Source organism: Rhinocladiella mackenziei (genome assembly GCF_000835555.1).
Source record: "Rhinocladiella mackenziei CBS 650.93 unplaced genomic scaffold supercont1.10, whole genome shotgun sequence".
NCBI lineage: Eukaryota > Fungi > Ascomycota > Eurotiomycetes > Chaetothyriales > Herpotrichiellaceae > Rhinocladiella > Rhinocladiella mackenziei.
In genome coordinates, this window is record NW_013550595.1 from 190,461 (window position 1) to 209,833 (window position 19,373).

General features: G+C 49.8%; 9 protein-coding genes across 9 annotated transcripts; 6 read left to right on the plus strand and 3 right to left on the minus strand.

Annotated features, from left to right (window-relative positions):
- Positions 1 to 238: 238 nt before the first annotated feature.
- Z518_10751 (uncharacterized protein) lies at positions 239 to 730 on the plus strand (the record flags this gene model as incomplete). Its single annotated transcript, XM_013411582.1, has 1 exon — positions 239 to 730. One exon carries the CDS (start codon positions 239 to 241, stop codon positions 728 to 730), a length of 492 nt encoding a protein of 163 aa, XP_013267036.1.
- An 889-nt stretch (positions 731 to 1,619) lies between these two features.
- Z518_10752 (uncharacterized protein) lies at positions 1,620 to 3,449 on the plus strand (the record flags this gene model as incomplete). The annotated part of the gene is made up of 1 exon (XM_013411583.1): positions 1,620 to 3,449. The coding sequence occupies one exon, from the start codon at positions 1,620 to 1,622 to the stop codon at positions 3,447 to 3,449; it is 1,830 nt and encodes a 609-aa protein (XP_013267037.1).
- Positions 3,450 to 3,866: 417 nt separating this feature from the next.
- Z518_10753 (uncharacterized protein) lies at positions 3,867 to 4,936 on the plus strand (the record flags this gene model as incomplete). Its single annotated transcript, XM_013411584.1, has 3 exons — positions 3,867 to 3,961; positions 4,023 to 4,280; positions 4,357 to 4,936. The coding sequence occupies 3 exons, from the start codon at positions 3,867 to 3,869 to the stop codon at positions 4,934 to 4,936; spliced, it is 933 nt and encodes a 310-aa protein (XP_013267038.1).
- An 88-nt stretch (positions 4,937 to 5,024) lies between these two features.
- On the minus strand, positions 5,025 to 6,129 carry Z518_10754 (uncharacterized protein; the record flags this gene model as incomplete). The annotated part of the gene is made up of 2 exons (XM_013411585.1): positions 5,025 to 6,039; positions 6,092 to 6,129. 2 exons carry the CDS (start codon positions 6,127 to 6,129, stop codon positions 5,025 to 5,027), a joined length of 1,053 nt encoding a protein of 350 aa, XP_013267039.1.
- A 373-nt stretch (positions 6,130 to 6,502) lies between these two features.
- Z518_10755 (uncharacterized protein) lies at positions 6,503 to 7,540 on the plus strand (the record flags this gene model as incomplete). The annotated part of the gene is made up of 1 exon (XM_013411586.1): positions 6,503 to 7,540. One exon carries the CDS (start codon positions 6,503 to 6,505, stop codon positions 7,538 to 7,540), a length of 1,038 nt encoding a protein of 345 aa, XP_013267040.1.
- A 1,293-nt stretch (positions 7,541 to 8,833) lies between these two features.
- Positions 8,834 to 10,456, minus strand: Z518_10756 (uncharacterized protein; the record flags this gene model as incomplete). The annotated part of the gene is made up of 1 exon (XM_013411587.1): positions 8,834 to 10,456. The coding sequence occupies one exon, from the start codon at positions 10,454 to 10,456 to the stop codon at positions 8,834 to 8,836; it is 1,623 nt and encodes a 540-aa protein (XP_013267041.1).
- A 1,822-nt stretch (positions 10,457 to 12,278) lies between these two features.
- Z518_10757 (uncharacterized protein) lies at positions 12,279 to 13,593 on the minus strand (the record flags this gene model as incomplete). Its single annotated transcript, XM_013411588.1, has 3 exons — positions 12,279 to 12,421; positions 12,475 to 13,334; positions 13,388 to 13,593. 3 exons carry the CDS (start codon positions 13,591 to 13,593, stop codon positions 12,279 to 12,281), a joined length of 1,209 nt encoding a protein of 402 aa, XP_013267042.1.
- A 364-nt stretch (positions 13,594 to 13,957) lies between these two features.
- Positions 13,958 to 15,084, plus strand: Z518_10758 (uncharacterized protein; the record flags this gene model as incomplete). Its single annotated transcript, XM_013411589.1, has 2 exons — positions 13,958 to 14,046; positions 14,199 to 15,084. The coding sequence occupies 2 exons, from the start codon at positions 13,958 to 13,960 to the stop codon at positions 15,082 to 15,084; spliced, it is 975 nt and encodes a 324-aa protein (XP_013267043.1).
- A 1,297-nt stretch (positions 15,085 to 16,381) lies between these two features.
- On the plus strand, positions 16,382 to 19,184 carry Z518_10759 (uncharacterized protein; the record flags this gene model as incomplete). The annotated part of the gene is made up of 3 exons (XM_013411590.1): positions 16,382 to 16,840; positions 16,912 to 18,966; positions 19,083 to 19,184. The coding sequence occupies 3 exons, from the start codon at positions 16,382 to 16,384 to the stop codon at positions 19,182 to 19,184; spliced, it is 2,616 nt and encodes an 871-aa protein (XP_013267044.1).
- Positions 19,185 to 19,373: the final 189 nt, after the last annotated feature.

The window sequence follows — 19,373 nt, forward strand, 5'->3', positions numbered from 1 at the left end:
TATGATTTGTGACTTTCTATCATGAAGGAATGCCATTGCTCCTGTTTGGCCTATGTCTCTACGGCGGGACTTTTAGACATTGACGTCAAAGCCTTCCCCGCACTTTGCATTTCTCAACTTGTATTCCACTCTCAAGAGGATGGCTTTCTTTACTTGATTTCAAAGCGAAGGGGACCGGCTTTTATAACAAAACTTGATATTTATCCAACCACAGAAGCCTATAACCTCATTTGCGAAAATGTCGGCTGAATCCCAACCCATCTCCGCAGAACGTTTTGCTCTCGCCATCCAAGACCTCCCAGTCGAAAACTTATACTCTAAAGCCCACGAAATTGCAAACTCCATTGTCCATCTCGAGCGCTCGAACAGGCAGCTCCAGGAATATATTGAGAGTATCCGTTCAGACACTACTCTGCCGGACAATACCAGGGAAGAGAGTGACAAAGACTGCTCGGATGCAATTCAAGAAAACAAAGTGGTAATCGAGCGCCAACAGGAGAGAATTGAGCTATTGAAACGAGAGGTTGAAAGAAGAGGGGCCAGATGGCACGATGGAGATGGTGACGGCAAGACGAATGGGACCTCGCCGAGCCCAGCAACAAGTGGGGACGCATCACAAGCAGTTGGAAGAACAGGTGGGAGACTCACCGACGAGCAGTTGAGAAGACAGATGATGGAGCGTATGGGAGATGATGACCACGATGACAGCCGAGATGGAATGCATCTGTGATGAAGAAGCCGCCTTGAAACAGGGGTGGGCAACCCGTCTACGTATTGCCCAATACAAAGCCGGAAAGTCTCTCACACGGGCTATCACAATGAAATGCCACGGAGGGAGCTGGGCGGAAATCCGTCCCCAGATGCATTCTCGGGACCTTTCTTCGTCTTGTCTGAGGATATCCCGAAGACCAACAGGTTCGAGACGCGGAATTGGCTTCGAGTCTAGAAGGATGAGTCATCACTTTGAGAATACATGTTATGTCGATAAAAGTGAAAACAACGAATGAGTGAATCCCATTGCTCAATTGGGGCCTGAAAACGGCGGAGCCTGAGAGGGGAAAAAAAAAACAAAAAAAAAAAAAATGAGAGCCAAAAGCTGACAGCCAAGAGTCACGTTCTCCATATCCAAAGTCATTTTGATGAAGGCCAATGACTTTTATGCAAGGCATCCAAAGGATAGATTTTTGTCAGAAGGGATTCTGCGTAAAGAGGGCCCTGAACCGAAAATCAGCTTTCCGGAAGATAACGAGACCGAATTGCTGACAGCAAGAAGGGAATCCTCCGAGTCACATGCGAGGCTGAGCATCGGATAGTGGCCGACTTGGTCAGGCCTCCCTAGGTATTACTAACATCCACCCTCACAATCATCATCAGTTTTCTAGACTGTGGACTCTTTTCATCCGGTTTCGTCTCGGTTACTGACCGCTCGGATTATGAGGCCTGTCAGGCCGCAATGACATTTAAGGTATGTGTATCCCCGAAATTTATAGGAATATCATGGGTATATATCTCTAGGTTGATCCTATTTCTTTTCTCTACGTGGTGCCCTCATCTCGCCTATTGTTGGGGGCAATTTCTAGATTTCTCTCTTCCCAAGCTAATAAGGCACTCATCCAACCATGCTGGAGCTATTTCGTGATACGGTGGCTGGCCAGTTGCTACGGCTAATCACAAACCGGTGCATCCTCCAGTACCCTGAGGAACGCGATCCTTTGATATGGCAGAAGTATCTCAAGCGCGAAAAGTCAGCAGTTCATAGCGTCACGGCCCCACCTTCAGCTGCGGAAAAAGAAGAGCTGAGCACCCGGCCTATCGACCCGGGGGTTCTCCAATCGAATCCTCTTTCGGCTGAGGACAAGGAAGAGCTCAACACTCGCTCTCCGTCAGATTCGAGCTCCACCTCAATAGCATCGCGGCCCTCCAAAACGCTATCAACAACAGTCGAGAATGACAATCCGCTCGTCCGCACTCTTAGTGGCCAACGGGTTAACCTGGAGAAAGGACGAGGTGCAGATATGGTCGACTGGTATGGGCCTGACGACCCCGAAAATCCTCGAAATTGGGGTACATTCAGGAAGATCTGGGTCACGTTCGAGATATGCTTCCTGACGTTTGCCGTTTTCATTGGCTCCGCAATCTATGCTGCCGGCATCCTGGATGTAAGCGAAACTTTCGGGGTTAGCCCAGTGGCAGCTACTCTCGGACTTACACTGTTTGTGCTGGGGTATGCAACAGGGCCTATGCTTTGGAGTCCAATGTCGGAAATTCCCCAGATCGGACGGGCGCCGGTTTACATCGCGACTCTGGCACTCTTTGTTGTTCTCCAGGTTCCCACTGCGCTGGCGACCAACTTCGGCATGCTCTTGGCATTCCGATTTATCACGGGATTTGTGGGATCTCCCTCTCTTGCCACAGGTGGTGCCTCGATTGGTGACATGTACACACCTGCCAAGAGAACGTACGGTATCGCCGTGTGGGGGGTGAGCGCCGTGTGTGGCCCGACAATGGGTCCTTTAGTCGGAGGGTTCGCCGCGGAGGCAAAAGGTTGGACTTGGACAATCTGGGAGCTGATGTGGCTCTCTGGATTTTGTCTCGTGTTGCTGACATTTTTGATGCCCGAGACCTCCTCGGCCAATATTCTCTATCGACGGACGATGCGACTTCGGAGGTTGACGCGCAATGACAAACTCATTTGCGAACCTCAACTTGTCGGAGAACAGATGACTGGTCGGGAAATTGTCATGATGGTGTTGGTTCGTCCTTTCACCCTCTCTTTTACCGAGCCCATGGTGTTTCTGTTGAATCTCTACATCGCCCTCATCTACGGCCTTTTGTACATCTGGTTTGAGAGTTTTCCAATCGTCTTCAGCGGAATCTACAGATTCAGCCTGGGACTGGAGGGAACGGCCTTCCTCGGTATCCTCATTGGTGCGTTTATCACCCTCCCACCGTTCATCTGGTATCAGCGGAAATACATTGAGCCAAAGTTCAACGACAAAGGCGAGCTCAAGCCGGAGTGGCGACTTCCACCCTCGTTTGTGGGCGCTTTTTGCATCCCAATATGCTTATTCTGGTTCGGATGGTCAGCAAAAGCAGAGGTCCACTGGATTGTACCAATCATCGGGACTGTATGGTTTTCCGTGGGAGCGTTCCTGTTGTTCAACTCGGTTCTCAACTACCTTGCAGACGCCTACCCAGCCTATGCAGCAAGCGTGTTAGCTGGCAACGATTTGATCCGATCATCGTTCGGCGCGGCGTTCCCATTGTTTGCAACGGCCATGTACAACAATCTCGGAATTGGTTGGGCGAGCTCTCTTCTCGGATTTCTCGCTCTTGCGTTTATCCCAATTCCATTCTTGTTATTCAAGGTTAATATCCCTGTTCCCGCTATCAATTTGATCAACGCTAACAATGTTGCAGTATGGCGAGCAGCTGAGAATGAGAAGTAGATATGCTCAGAAAGACTATTAATGTATATCAAAATAGCGGAACGGTACAGCAAGACGCAGAGACTCAAAGGAATAGAATTGTTTCATAGATGTCGCTATGTGGGTTTCTGCATAGAAGGGCTGGTTTGGATTTCACATGTCCATATCCCTCCAATATATTATTTCACCACATTCCCCATCCGCTCCCCGGTCGGACTTTGGTGATATTCGATTTGACTACCGAGATATCAATGACATCATCTGCGTCGGCAACTGGGCCGAGATGGAACTAAACCCTTTCCGGATGCATCAACAGCGCATGGCTTCGTATCCACCTCCCCATTTCAAGAACGTCCATCTACCCATTGAACTTCATAACTCAACCTTCCGAGAATCAAAATGGCCATCTCTAGATAGGAATTCCAGCGCCTCCCAACAATGATTCAGAACCTGTCCACCGTAGCCAGCTTCAAGATGGAACCCAGCTGCGAAGACATCGCCCGAGTTAGTTACACCAACTTCGGGGTCAGCCTGTTCGTCGCCTGACTTCTCTGACATCCTTGTAATCTCTAACTAACTCTTGGTCCTCTCCAGTTTCATCCTCCTCGGCATCCTCATCTCCTACCTTCCACAGCACATTCGCATCATCCGCCTGCGATCCTCGTACGGGTTGTCGCCATACTTCGTTCTGCTAGGCACCACCAGTGGCACCTGCGCGTTCGCAAACATCCTCGTATTGCCCAAGAGCCGTGCTGATATCGCTTGCTGCCGTGAAGTCGACGAATTTGCATGTCTGGCTGGATTGCTAGGCATCGCACAGGTGGGCGTGCAATGGAGTTGTTTCACCGTCATGTACGTCCTCGGCATCATCAGCTTTGTCTCGGGTCTTGACTTTGGTAGAAAGCCTGATTTGCTTACACTCTCACAGCCTCCTGCTCTTCCTCATCTTCTTCCCTCGTTCCTCACCCCCGCTCGACGATGATCAAGATTCACCACCAAAAGACCCTCTGGCTCCGTCCTATCGCACCGCGCTGACCGTCACGGCCATTTCAGTCATGCACGCCGCGATCATTGCGATTCTGAGTTTCTATTTCGTCTACGCACGGCCCGAACATGCGCAAGCCTGGGCGAATTTCCTCGGAATCTTCTCCACCGCCCTAGCCTCTATCCAGTACTTTCCCCAGATATATACCACGTATACGCTGAGGAGGGTCGGTAGTCTAAGCATACCTATGATGTGCATACAGACGCCCGGCAGTTTCGTGTGGGCAGGAAGTCTAGCAACCCGCCTAGGAAGTGAAGGATGGAGCGCGTGGGGAGTATACCTTGTCACAGGGTGTCTGCAGGGCACCTTGCTGGTGATGGGATCTTATTTTGAAATTATGCACCGAAGAAAGGAACGGAAGCATCTGCAAGCAAGGATGGCGCATGAAAATGCTAGCATGGACGGCGAAGGTGAACTTCCGGGGTATTCAGAAGAGACGCCTTTACTCAGAGCCGAAGATTGAAATGCATACTCTTTTAGGGCCTGGACACCTCCCGCTAAATGCCTTCATTTACGTGTCAACACCCTCCCCCTTTCCCCAAATACACTTTTCACAACATACCCACTGCCCGGATTTGTGAAGGCAACGGTTCCTCGGGTGCATGCTTTTTTCCGTCCGCCAGAGCAGTCATTTCTTCCAACTCCTTGTCCGTTGTGCGATCGACCGCGGGCTGACCATGCTCAGAAGTGTACCTCATTTCCGAGAGCTCGATTCCGTACTTGAAGAAGTCAAAATCTTCCAGAGTGGGCAGCATTTCTGCCCACCCATCCTGGATGTCTCCCACATGGCCTGGACTTCCTGCCAGTGGGATCCCCTCCGCATGATCTAGATCGTCCTCCTTATGTTCTCCCGTTCGACCCGCCAAAACTTCCTCTTCTTTGCCCTTGTACACGTCTAGCAGCCCGGGATGAGGACACCAAACAACTCTCATGCCTGCCCTCCGCCCGGCTTCGGCACCAGGCACACTGTCCTCGAATACAAGACACTCTTGCGGCTCTATAGGCCTCTCACCGTCTCCTTCCGCCATAATTGTCTCATTGATCGCCTGCAGCGCCAATAGATAAATGTCCGGTAAGGGCTTTCCTCGTCCCTTGGGGATACGGTAATCATCGCCCAAGATCTTGTGCCCGTCCGGGAAAGCATTGAACAGCTCTCTGATCTGGGCCGTCTTGATTTCATAGTTTCTCGAATGCGAACTCGTCGCCAACGCCAATCTGATCTTTCTATTCCCGCCACTCGGGCTCATTGACCTGGTGTGACTTTTCTGCAGTCGTCGCAACAGGTTTTCTACACCGGGAAGAGGTTTGCAATTCTTGAATGCCTCGGCTTGTAATTCGACCTGCCGCTTCAGAAATTCTTCGCGCGAGATGGGTAGTTGTGCCCATTCGTGAAAGATCTTCCCCGCGGCTGGACCGGGGCGGCCTTGGAGTTGGGCTTTAATGTGCCACGGCAGATCAGGACGGCCGTTTTCTCGCAGAATAGTGTTTGTTACCAACGTATAGGCATCTTCCGAGTCGATGAGGAGACCATCCATATCAAAGATGCAGGCGCGGACAGGCGGGAAACTGCGTGAGATGTTAAACCAAGCATGGACGAGGGGGATGATGCGGAGCATACTCTCGCCTACCCGTTTGATTAGAGGCCGTGGAAGCCATATTGAGTATATAAGAACCCGACAGGAGAGCGTGAGAGTGCCCGAGGGAACGAAAAGGAAGGGGACCGAGGATGAGAATGAAGACGAGGAAGAAACACGACGAGTATTTCTGTACTGACAGAATCTAACTCCAGACCGTGCATGTTAAAAAAAAAAACTTGATTCCTCGTTCGTCTGCCGCCGTTCGTTCGGCTCGATTAGTTAGTTTGGGAGCATTTGGATCTTTCGGGTTATGATTCTCGGAGATACCCAATTGTCGTTGTCATCTTTCCCACAGCCTGTTTCGCGTTCGTGGCATGTAAGTCAACAATACATTTTCAACGTCACAATCACTACTTTAACACAGTGTATACCACAAACCATTTCTTCCCGCAATGTCGTTCAAAGGCATCGGACCCAAAACTCGTCCAGAGCCAGTTAGACGTCCTCACAAACCACCGTCTCCCACAAATACAATGCCTCTTCCACCAACCTGGTCGCAATCCCATTCGCAATCTCGACGCTCTTCAACCTCCTCCATCGCCTCCTTCCACTCAGCTCGCTTTCCCCCGGACGAAGAGAACCGCATGCTCTCATCTTCACACGACCTCAAAGCCCAAGCCAACACACAATTCGCAAAGCAAGACTACAGCTCTGCAATCGGGACATATGACCGTGCTCTGACAGAACTCCCTAGTTACTTGGACTATGAGATGGCCGTGTTGCAAAGCAACATCGCTGTATGTCATTTGAAACTCGAGCAATGGAAGGAGGCGGTAGAGAGTTGTGAAAGAGGACTCGAATGTCTAGAGAGGGAAATGCCTACGAAGCCCAAGGAGAAGAAATCAGAGATAGGCAACAAAACCTCTGGCACCTCCAAAAAGGTGAACGGTGAAAGGAATTCGGGGAATGGAAGTTCAGACACCGAGTCTGAACCGCCTTCCCCAAATCCCCAGGGGAAAGAAAATGAAGGAGATGCTGCCGTCGTCGAACTGCCCTCCGACGCCGACGAAGCCAGTACACTTGAAGCCCTAAAATCGCTCCAACTCTGCGACGCTCACAAATCCGACATCCACCGGATCCGCACAAAATTGCTCCTACGACGAGCCCGTGCCCGATCCGAACTCGAGCCGCATAACTGGTCTAATCTCTCCGCCGCATTAGAAGATTACAAGACGCTCTCAACGCCACACTACTTCAACACGCTGCCGTTGCCGGACCAGAAGACCGTACGGCAGGCGCTGATGACGTTACCTCCGCGCGTGAATGAGGCCAAGGACAAAGAAGTCGGCGAGATGATGGGGAAGTTGAAGGAGTTGGGCAATGGGATTTTAAAACCGTTTGGACTGAGCACGGATAATTTTAAGGTTGTGCAGGGTGAGGGAGGCGGGTATAGTTTGAGTTTCGACGGTGGAAGGGGCAAGAATGGTTAGAGAGACCAAGAGGTGGTGTGAGTCTGAGATGTCAAGAGCCATGAACTGGATTTGAATGAAAGCTCTGGGACATGGAAGTCTTGAGATGAGAAGCCAGATGAATGACCCTGCATCTTGGAAGGGATGAGAAGATGATATATGAAGCCCCATCTGTCATTTCTCTGGACCAAAGGTACATTCAGTTCTCGTTCTCAATCTCCTCGAACACTACTTGTCACCTTATGTATCTCTCTCCTGAACCTTAAGAACTCTAGACCCGGCCTTTTCTTTCCATATTGCCCTTTCGTTCATGTTCGCAGCCGAGACCCAGTTTGCTCAGGTGATGGTGCCGGTGCAGGTTCGTTCAAGCATAGGCGGTCTGGGAGCAGGAGAACAGATGGATTTTGTATTTCGAAACCGCAGATTCTGCGAAGGGCCTAGGACTCTCTGTCGGTAGAAGGAGATGGCTAGTGGACAGGGAGGAAGTTGAGCATTATGATATGCTTTCGTGGAAGCCAGCCTGATGGTAGGAAAAGTTGCGCATGGCAAGGCAGAGTGATCTTTGACGCAAGTCACTCAGAATGTGATATTGAAGATTCATAAGGCAAGCGATATAAAATGAACAGTCGAGAGGGAGAGAAGCAATGAAAAATCCTCCCGTCTGGAATTGAAGGTCGAAGCGTGAACCTATGGACGTCTTTTAATAGTGCTGCTATCTGTCGATCTAAGAACCTCGAATCTACGACACTATGAGCAACCAGAGCCAAAACTGTGTTCGATATGCTCCTTCGTTTCAGTTCATGTGGCTTTTGGACACTTGTTGTCAGACTGGGTCGATTTGATGTTGGCTCAGCCATCATAACCACTATTTCAGCATTTGCGTGCAATTCAGTGTCCTCAATACAAGAAAACTCCTCCCATCTCTCATACCTATGTCCATGTTTGTATCAAAAGCTATCGCTTATCCCGTTGTTTGAATCAATGTATTTGTCTTTCCAATCCGGGAACTCAGGATGATGTCAATGATAATGTCCAAAGTCCCTGACCGTGTTCAATGTCGTGCAATGTTATAAAAGAAACTCGATGAATGCACTTGGGGTGTCTCTGTCATGATCTCATATTCCGTGACTCATAAACCGTAGCTTGCGCTGTGTACTTTGGAGGCCCCTTGCTGTGCTGTGTCCCACGTGCTGTGAATCATTGACTTGAGAAAAGGAAAAGTTTCTTTTTGTTGGTCCCGGGGGGAATTGTTATTTTCTGAAGTTTTTTGGTACGCTGTAGGCTCCAAGAAAAGTATTATGTTGCCAATCACCACTAATCTTCGTGTTCATCAGATCCGGTAAACGAAGTTGGTGTCACTCGAGGGAGGTTCAGTTTAGTATCTCGTTGACTGCCTGGCATCGCCGGATGTGGATCGATGTCTGGATATTGACTCCAGCCTGATTCGAGGGATTTGGGACCTGAGCCGGCTAGGGCATTCCAATTTGGCTGCTGATATTTGACCCTGATCAGAGACGACAACATCTCCTCTTCTGATATTGGAGCAACTGTGTTGTTATGACCTTGAGACGTCACGCTGTTCTCTGGTGAAAGATTTGCTACCGAATCCGACGACCTAGAGCTTGGATCACCCTGTGTAATGGCATGCGTATGTCCAGACGACATCGAAGATGGTGTCTGGGAGGCAGCTCGTGGATGGACTTGAGTCGAAGGAAAGATTTGCATTCCAGGACCAGGTCGAAGGGGTGCGGCATATGTCATCGGAGGCCGAACAACTTGGTTGGATGATCCGGAGTAACTCATTCCTTGAGGATGACTTCTCTGGCGTTGCTGTAGCGGTTGAGCTGCTGCAGGGCCGGTTCTGGACGGAGTCGTTGGGAAAGTGTTGAACAGCTCTGCCGAACTTTGGATGACAAGACCAGGCGAAGTCTGCGTCATAGGTGGCATAGCCATGGGTTGTAGAGACTGTGACGCATGCAGAGGCGGTGTCGGCATCGTGGTGGTCGCCAGTGACGATGGAAATCTCATTGCCTGAGTAGCAGGTTGAGGAGCCATTGTTTGCTGGACGGCAGTGGTAGCATGCTTGCGAGTGCGACGGCGACGTTGTGGAGGCGATGCAGAAGATGTGGTTTCACTGCCCTGCTCTGGGATCCCTGTTGCAGATTTGCAGCGTGTTGCCGTCTTCTCGTCCTCTTCCAGTGCCGCCTTCCCTCTTTTCATGACCTCTGCTTTCATCTGGTTGAGCTTTCGGTTTGACTTGACACGGCAGTCGCCTGTGAGGGGCTCATCGACAATTCTATAGAGGTATCGGGTGTCGAATAGATGTTTACAGATGGTTTTGGAATTGGTCATGGTCGTGACAATGTTGTCGAAGCGCTCGGCGAAGGACCAGTTGTGATGTTTGTATTTGAATTTTGCTGGCTCCCATGCCTCAACCAGGTTTTCTGCCTTCTCGGAACGTTCGATGCAGGCACGTAAAATCTCCCAACACAAACATTCGACCACCACGTTGTTATGTTTCTGGTTGATGAAGTCCTTCTTCATCTGGGGGCTGTCTTCACAGGTCTCGGGGACACATTTGAATGCCTTGAAGAGGACTTTGACATGGGCCCGAAGCATCTCTGGACTTTGGGGGATCGTCTCATCCTGCTGCTGCTTGCGCGGCAATAGGACCTCGCGATACTTGCGCGCCGCGAGCTCATTTGAGAAAATTGTGTTCTGGTCTACAGGGAGGCCGGACATCAATTCCCCAGATGAGGGAATTTCCTCAGCCCTAAGGCCGACCCAGGCAGTTGCCCCTTGTTGTTCGATGGGGATGCGTTGTGCTCGTTGTAAGATTGCGATCGCCTCATTCTCTGCTTGGAAATTTTGGATGATCTCGGGACAATTGCTTTCATCGTGGAGAGCCGACAAGCCATGGGTCTGGTAGGATGCCATGGCTCCGTTTCTTCTTGTTGTCGAAAGGTCAGAGGGGACAGCAATAAATTTCGAAATCGTTCAGTGACGAGGCGAGATCGGAGAGGTTGTGAAGAGTACAACTAAATACCACTCCAGTCTTGCCAAGATGATTTTTTGGGTATACTGTGCGAGAAGACAGTGAATTGTGCACTGGGAGTGACAAGGCCGGCAACCCCCGGCTGGCCGCTTCATTATCATGCCGTGGCATGTGAAGGCAGTCATAGATAGCAGTCGATGAGGCTGCACATGCTCCATTGTCGTTTCCTTGTCATCTGGAACGAAAAGATTTCAAGCATCTGATGCTAGGGGTATCCGGTGTTGGCCCGAAGCTGGGAGGTTGACATCTTGGGAGGTTGAAATGTTTGTTCCATACAAGTAGTTGTAATGTGTGATCGTGTCTTGCAGTCTCAAGAGGCTTGATGACCGGGTAGGTTCTCTTGATGGTTAAGCTTTGATGAGCTTCGGTGTGTATGCACTTATAGCCGTTCAGGATAAAGAGGAGGGATGTTAAGACGTATTCAAACGTTCGAAGTCTGTCACTCATTTCAAACTGCAAGGAAAGGTCCATGAATCATTCCAGAGAGATTCAGACGCCTCGATGCACTCCCTATCGAGCTTCGAGGCACTGATGGACATTGGGCAAAGCGCTTAACAAAGAGCCTGTTGGAGATGAGATTGCTGGCTGAGTGACAAAGGATGAGAATTGACCGTGGGAAGGCGGATGAGCTTTTCTTTTTTGGTGTGGCAGAGAATCTCAGCGGCAAACTCAGCAATAGGTTGACAAAGTCACCAGGATCCGCCTTGCGTCGAGCAGGATTTGATGACGTCGACGACATAACCGAGGGGGAAACGAGGGGAATCACCCTGGAGAACCAGAAGAAAACGGGAAAAGGCGAGACCTATGCGTTTTCAGCAGCCTAAAATAACAGGAAAGCTTCGTTATAGCAGAATCCAGAACCACAGAAGCGAATGGATGGACAGCCGGCCAATGCAGGGACGATGTGGAATCGCAGCTTCCCTAAACACGGGAGCACTTGAGGACAGAAAGGTGTATCTAGGCAAGAAAGGCTGCCAATCGACGAATAGGACAGTGCAGAAACAAACAACAAGAGACGATTTGCGGATGGATTGAAGATGTGGGAGAAGATTTTTGGTTTGGCATTCCCCGACAATTCAAGGGTAATGGGCCGAACTTTGACAACATGTGTGAGGAATTCCAACATTCACACCTCCTGACACTCAAGATGTCGAATAGAATAGGCAGAAGGAAGGCGAAGATACTGACTATTCCGACAACACAAAGACAAAGGACGTTGAAGGAAAGCCAATCAATTTCCTCAACGCTAGGCCCAGAAAGGTATGGCGTACTGAGACACCCCCACCATGCATTCAGCCTGAAGGGTTGTCTGCTGTGTCTACGTTTGAGATACAACTATTTTCGGAACAAAACAGATTGTCTTTGTTAACTCGATACTGCAGATCCTGAAATGTTGACACTCGGTGTGATCGAATAGAGAGGCGAGCTGGGGCCGAGAGCAGGGAGCGCCTAGTCAGTGGATCAAGCAAGGAATAAGAGCAAGAGGATATTGAACAGAATACAATCACGGTTCATTTTTGAAAAAGTGTGCGGGTGATGAATACACGTTGGTGTTCGGTGGGCCTCTTACAAGCACAGAATCACTCAAGGTTGAGATTGTCTATATCGGCTTGATGATGGTTGGAAGGCAGACATGATCATGAAAATTAGCATATATTTGTTGTGCGAATCAAGGGTCAATCCCCTGATCAAAATACGGAAATTTCACAGTGCCCAGACCTTCAACGAATCATCGAAAGTAGCGTCTAGCACCCGCTCATCTTCAAATCCCAAGTCGAAATGACGTTGACCAGATGATGTGGCTATGACACCACCACTACAGTGCACGGCTGCACCTGAGACGGCATCTTTGGTTGAGATCAGCGTATGCCTCAATTCATGGATACGCGGAAAGACTTACCATTGTGCCCTTGAAATTCGAAACTGGGAGACACTGGACCATCGTTCTCATGAGGATGCTTCCACATTCTGAAGAACCCATCTACTCCTCCGGCCCATATTTCATGGCCGCCCTGGTCATCAGTGGCCACCACATCAAAACCTAATCTCTGGTTGGTATGGGCAGCTCGACCTTCCAGCCAGGCCAAAAGTTGACCAGTCATACGAATATCATAAAGAACGACACCATCACTTTTCCTTTCGGCAATGTAGAGATATCTTCCGCACGGACTCCAAGAGACCTGTGTTATACCGGTGCCACCAATTTGATGGTCAGCATTTGTTCCCTTGACGGAAAAGACGCCGATGCAGTCCCCTTGACCCATGGCATCATAAAGGCCAACATGCCGGTTGTATGTTCCAGCCGCAAGCACAGAAGTTGAGGTATCAACTGCCAAAGCCGAAACAATTCCTCGCATATTCACAACTCCACTATAATCGATGTCTTTCCTCTTTTTGGGACCAGTCGCGACTGATGATATGGGACCTTGACCTGGCCGGGACAAGTCAAATATGGAAATCAAAGACTCCGATCCAGCGATGAAACGATCTCCCTGGCCGCTAAAGGCTAATGAATGCGGGCTGATGAAAGTTTCTGTCATAGGATTGACCAGAGGATAGGAAGCACCCAGATGACCAGTCAACGCCGAGTTCAAACGAATTGGATGATCACGCATTGAGGATAGGACCAAGGTTGTAGAGGGATCATCGAGGTTGTAGAAAGGATACCCGACTACCGTGTTGACGGGATCCTTGGAATGAATGGTGCAATATGGAGATAGGTCGTGGGGCTCTGGCCTTTCTTCTAGTAGGTCTGGAGGTCTTTGGAGATAGAATTAGCAAGCTACTCCGAAGCAAAGGAGAGATCCGCGCACGCAATGAACGTCTGAATAGAATTATCAGCGTGACTGGCGATCAAACTGGTCCCATCTGCACTCCTGAAACCTGTCAGCGAAACTTCAGCATCCTTCGCTCTGGTATCCGACCATTGGACATTTCTGAAGAAGGCGTCTTCTCCGTATTTTCTCTGAGCCGTGTCCGGAGAGACCGAGGTTGTTGCGACGCATTTTGGCCGGAACATTCCTCTCAGGCTTTGGCAGTTGAACCATTCTATCGTGATGGCCGCCTAGCATCGAATTATATTGCAGGGGATCTGGGGATACTGAATGCTCAACCTCGCAGATGGTGCATTGAATAATCGCGAGGTATGTAGGCGGTCTGCAACATCCAGGTAATCAGAAATGTCGTCTCACATGACATGAGCGATTGCAAGTCTAACAAAGTCGTGGTCGGGATGCTAGAAAGCTTTTGCACATAAGACGCTAATGCACCACTGCACACAATATACTACCACGCATTATGCGTCAGCATGCAATTCTGATCGCGCCTCGCGTCTGATAATCTTTCACCACCCTTTTTCTGTTCGAACTGATTCATCGGCCAAAATGTCTTTCTTCGGCACGAGTTCAACGAAACCCGCACTCAGTTTGGGCCTCAGCACTGCCGCACCTGCAAATCCCAGCACATCGTTATTGTAGGTATCCCCATGCGACTTTTTGTCTCTCGTGGAATGGAAATGTTCTTGGGCTTCATGTCACGGATTGCTTCAGTCCTGTCGGCCCCCAAACCCAAATCCGATGCTGATTCATCAATCGTTTAATACAAATACTGACATTCGTTTGGTAGCGGTCAAACGACAACCCAACCAGCTGCCAACCCAACCACAACCGCCACCACCGGAACATCTTCTCAACCGCAAATAGATCTCGCTCACTTACGATCTACGACGAAATTCGACCAACTCACTCCGGATCTCCAGAAAGAGATCGAAAGCGTCGACACTCTTATTCTTAACCAAATCAAACTTGCCTCTGAAGTCTCCGACCTTCTTCCCACTGTCATTGCAGCGGGAGAGACACTTCCCAATGGCGTGGATTTTGTCAGCCAGAAACTTGAAGAAGCGGAAGCCGGATTGGGTAACGATGCTGAAGCCATTGTCGAAGCTAGAGACGGTGACATGAGGAAAGTAGAACTTGAAGCCAAATGTGTTTTTAGGGCCATCGACCGATTGAAAATGCCCCGACAATATCAAGTGAGCCACACACAAAATGAGAGTTTGAATGGCGGCGGCATGTACGGTGGAGCTGGACTGAGCGGATGGTGGAACAACCCGCAGACATTGAGAGGAAGTGTTCGTGGCGGTCATGCTCAAGGCCATACCATTCAACTACCGGGTGAAGATGCCGAAGAAATCCAGGGCCCAAAGAGTCTCCTTGAATTATTCAACACACGAGCAGAGGAGATGCAAGACATGATCCAAGGCAATCGACAGCTTCTTGGGGAGATCGAGGGTTTCGTCCAAGGACTTGAAGAAAAGGTGATTGGAAAAGAGCGGGAATTGAACGACCGATTCAACTATGGAGATCGAAATGGAAGTGCTATAAGTGAAAGAGATCGCCAGATCCAGTTACTGCGCTATGTATTTGGAGAGGTGCAAAGAAGTCTTTACAATGTGGCCGACAAAGTTGGCGCTGCCAGAGATGATGTTGCGCAATTGGCACTGGGAAGATGACGAAGAATATGTCGAAGCGCTGAGACCGAAGGTATAGTCCGAATATCAGCCTTCCTGATTCCCGGTATTGGATCTGAGTCACACTAAAACACGACTCAAATCAGCATCACCAATCGATTCAACTTCCCGACATTAACTCAGTGCCTCCATTGCGGTCATTTCCGAACAATCCTGAAACACATCTGTTTCAGATCTTGAGATTTCCGGGGCGATCTCGGACCTCAGTTCAATCGGGAAGGTTGTCACACGACAATAGGCACATGCTTTTCAATGCCGCAATGGTGGCCGAACAATGAGCAGAATCCAGAGACCCAAAAGCGGAAGACTTCAAGACGATATTACGGGCGCTCAGAGCAAGATGAATGCGGATTTGCGAATGGCAGGAACAAATTCGGAGCTCGTCAATATGCAGGTATCGATGCCAAATCCTGGGCTGGTGTCAACGCCATTTTTGCTATGCCATGTTACGTTCTGCTTTTCAATCCTACGACCATGTAGTCTCAGACTCAGTTCTTCTATCCGGCAACATCCCTTGTACCTCCTTTGTGGGTACCACTCTTGACAGCATTCTTTGCCAGAAGAATCGTCGTTCTGTGGCCCCGAAGATGCCAGGCGGTTTCCGATGCTGCGTTGATCCTCTATGGAAAGTCGGTGTGGTGCCTGGTAATGCTATGAGGAGTGCTTTGCTATGGTCTGAAGATTCGATGGGCGGGCAGCGGGTAAATGAATATGAGGAATTTGATCTCGAGTGAACTTGAACCGGAGCTTGGAAAAGAAACTGTCTTGTTCCTCACCCATCCATTCTCAAGGCGGCTCCCTTTCCCCTTTCTTCGTCCGTCTTCACACTTATCTTCGTTCATCCAAGCATAACCCATCGTGATTGTAGATGCGGATTAGCTGGGCATTTATATATTATAAAACCAATATCACATCATTGATTAAAGCTATCCGCTGGCTATACTGTGGTCTTGTGCCGTATGCTTCAACGTAGATTCTCAAACGGCTGACCACATCGCCGACAAAGGAATAATAAGAACGGCCACATTGCTTAGCATCCTTGCCGCATTAGTCCCCTGCGACTTGCTATGTGCGAAACAGTTTCCATGACATGACTGCGCCCATGGCTGCGCAGTTCGGCCACGGCCGCTTTTTGGTCAGGCAGACTTGACACTGCACTGGCATTCAGCCTGACCTTGAAAAGACTGACAGTCCATACTCAAGTTCAACTCAACTCTTCGATGTGCCTCGCTATACATGAGCTGTTTCTGTTTTCTTTCACGTTGCAAGAAATCCTACTATGGCTCTAACGACACCAGGTAGTAAGCGCCATCGGTTCCGCCAATGGTTCTCTTCCCCTCGTTCCACTCGCGGCAGCATTCCAGTGTCATCCGCTACCCTCACCCCACAGTCTAATGCTTCCGGAACTTCGACTGCCACGCAGCGAGATTTCCAAGGTCGAGTGTTCCTGCTTCTACCTCCCCAAGATCAAGACACCATCCGACAACATACCGTACCGAATGCGAGAGATGTTGATGCGATCGTACAACAAGCTCTCACGGCGACGAGGCAGAAGCAGGCGATATGCCAGGCGAAGAGATGGGTCTTTACATTCCGGGGTCATACCGTGGTCTTACGGGATAAGGCGGACAATATTGTGAAATGGATAGAGCGGTTTAAGCAAGCAGGGGATATTGCATCCAACGCCGATCCTGTGCATGTTGGACTTCCTTGGGCTGGCATTCGGCTTCTTCTCGAGGTAAGCATCGCACAATGCGTGAACAGCATCGCAAATGTGGTGGAAATGATTTTCACACCGACTGGACTTAGGCAGCTGTTTCCGAACAAAACCAAATGGCAACTCTCCTCCTGGGCCTCGAAACATCCCTTTACTTGTCGCACCGACTCCAAGTGTATATGGGTTATTGGGCCATCCTTCCTGCTAGCCCGGCACGTGTTAATTTCGAATCCTGCCTGGTCGAGTTTCATGCATTAATACTACGGTTCTTGGCAGGAGCCATCCGTATCTACCAGAAAAGCAGCCTCTCTCGCGGATTGGAAGCATTTTGGCGGATCCAAGATGTGTCTAGTTTCGAAGAAAACTGCAACAAAATGGCTAGCCGTGCGGAGATCGAGGCGAGCAACTGTGATCGAGATTTAAGCGCCATCGACCGGGCAGAGGCGAAGCAGCAGCAGGAAGATCTACGGCGAAGTTTGAAGCGATTGGAAGCTATACATACTATCCAGATTCATCTGAGCACAATCTCGCAAAGCATTGACAATAAATTGGACCAGAATCGAGATGACCAGATATTAAGGACGATCTCGCATGTCGGAGATGCGGCATATAACTCGTACGAGAACCAACGGCATCGGCTATGTCTTGGTAACACGCGGGTCTCAATTCTTCAAGATATCATCAATTGGGCCACCAGTAATTCTGACCAATATATCTATTGGCTCAAAGGCCGAGCGGGCACTGGTAAATCCACGATCGCGTTGACGATTGCTCAGTCGCTCCACCAGCGTGGGACAATATTGGCCAGCTTCTTCTTCAAGCGAGGTGGTGGTGACTTAGCTCGCTCACGAAAGATGATCAGCACCATCGCTTTCCAATTGGCGTTCCAATCTCGTCTCCTGGGCAGCTTCATTTGCGATGCTCTACGGGACGATCCGAGCCTCAGCGACTCTGCGTCACTATCTGAACAGTATCACAAGCTCCTTCTTCACCCACTCCAAAGGATTCAAAGAAGCACCCCTGGACCATTCACCTGCGTGGCGGTGTTGGACGCGCTGGACGAATGTGACGATATCGACGATGTTCGGCTCTTTCTTACTCTTCTTGGTAATATCCAGACCATGGTGGGCTTGGGTCTGTGTCTGTTGGTCACCAGTCGCCCAGAGACACCCATTCGGTTGGGTTTTCACCAAATGAAGCACATTGCATATCATGAACTGGCCCTGCACGACGTTCCTCGTGCCATCCTGGATCAAGACATCAAAACATTTGTGACTCACGAGCTTGCCCTCATCCGGGTGGAGCGAGGCTTACCGGACGCCTGGCCCGGGGATGATAAGATTCAGACCATCACCGCACGTGCCGATGGATTGTTCATTTATGCCGCTACTGTGTGTCGCTTTGTCAACGGTCCTCGACAGATCCGAGTTTCGGACCGACTCGAGCAGGTCTGCCAAGGAAATCGAGCCCGGCACAAGTCGACGGAGGCACTTGATGAGATGTATTTGGTGGTTCTGGACAGCTCGATGAAAGGGGATTTCTCCGCCGACGAAGCACAAGATGTTACCACGCGTCTGCGACATCTCGTGGGTAGTGTTGTCCTCCTGTATGATAATCTGTCGGCCGAGGAACTGGAAAGACTCCTGTTTCCCTCCTTGTCGACAGGCGGAACTCTGGTGCAAGACACTTTGGATCCTTTACACGCTATTCTCGATGTGCCGGAGGATCGGACGAAGCCTGTCAAGATGCAACATCTGTCCTTTCGAGATTTTCTTGTGGATAGTAGCCGGTGTCCCGATCCCCGGTTTCACATCAATGAACGAGATGGGCACCGCAAGTTGTCTACTCATTGTCTGGACTTGATGACGCGATCTCTCCGACAGAACATCTGCTGTCTCCCCGGCCCGGGGACTCTTGTTTCTGAAGTGTCTGAGGCCATATTGGACCAGTACATCCCTCCAGGGCTGAGATACGCATGTCGTCACTGGATTACTCATGCGGAGCACGGAGAGGAGAGTCTAGATGATGGCGGTCGAGTGTACAGCTTTCTTTTACAATATTCTCCTTACTGGTGGGAGGTTATAAGTCTAATTGGTAAGATACCTGAAGCAATGGGAATGATGAGAAAGTTGGAAAACTTAGTCAAAGTAAGTACGATGACTTGGTCGGTACGAGATGTCCACTAACACGAAATCCAGGAGAAGAAATCCCCCAAACTTCATGCCCTAATTCGAGATATGCTACGGTTTATATATAGCTTTAGCTATATACTCACAAAAGCTCCGCTTCAGCTCTACAGTGCCGGGCTTTCCTTCAGCCCCTCTGGCAGCATTTTTCGAAAGTTGTTCAATTCTTCGACATATAGAGAAGTGGAAGTAAGGACACAGCTTCTGAGTCAATGGAACCAGTGCCTTTACACCCTTGAAGGCCATTCCAATTCGGTCACCGGCGTGGTGTTCTCGCCCGACGGATCGCGAGTAGCATCGAGCTCACACGACAGGACGGTGCGGGTGTGGGATGTGCAGACGGGCGAGTGTCAACACACGCTCGAAGG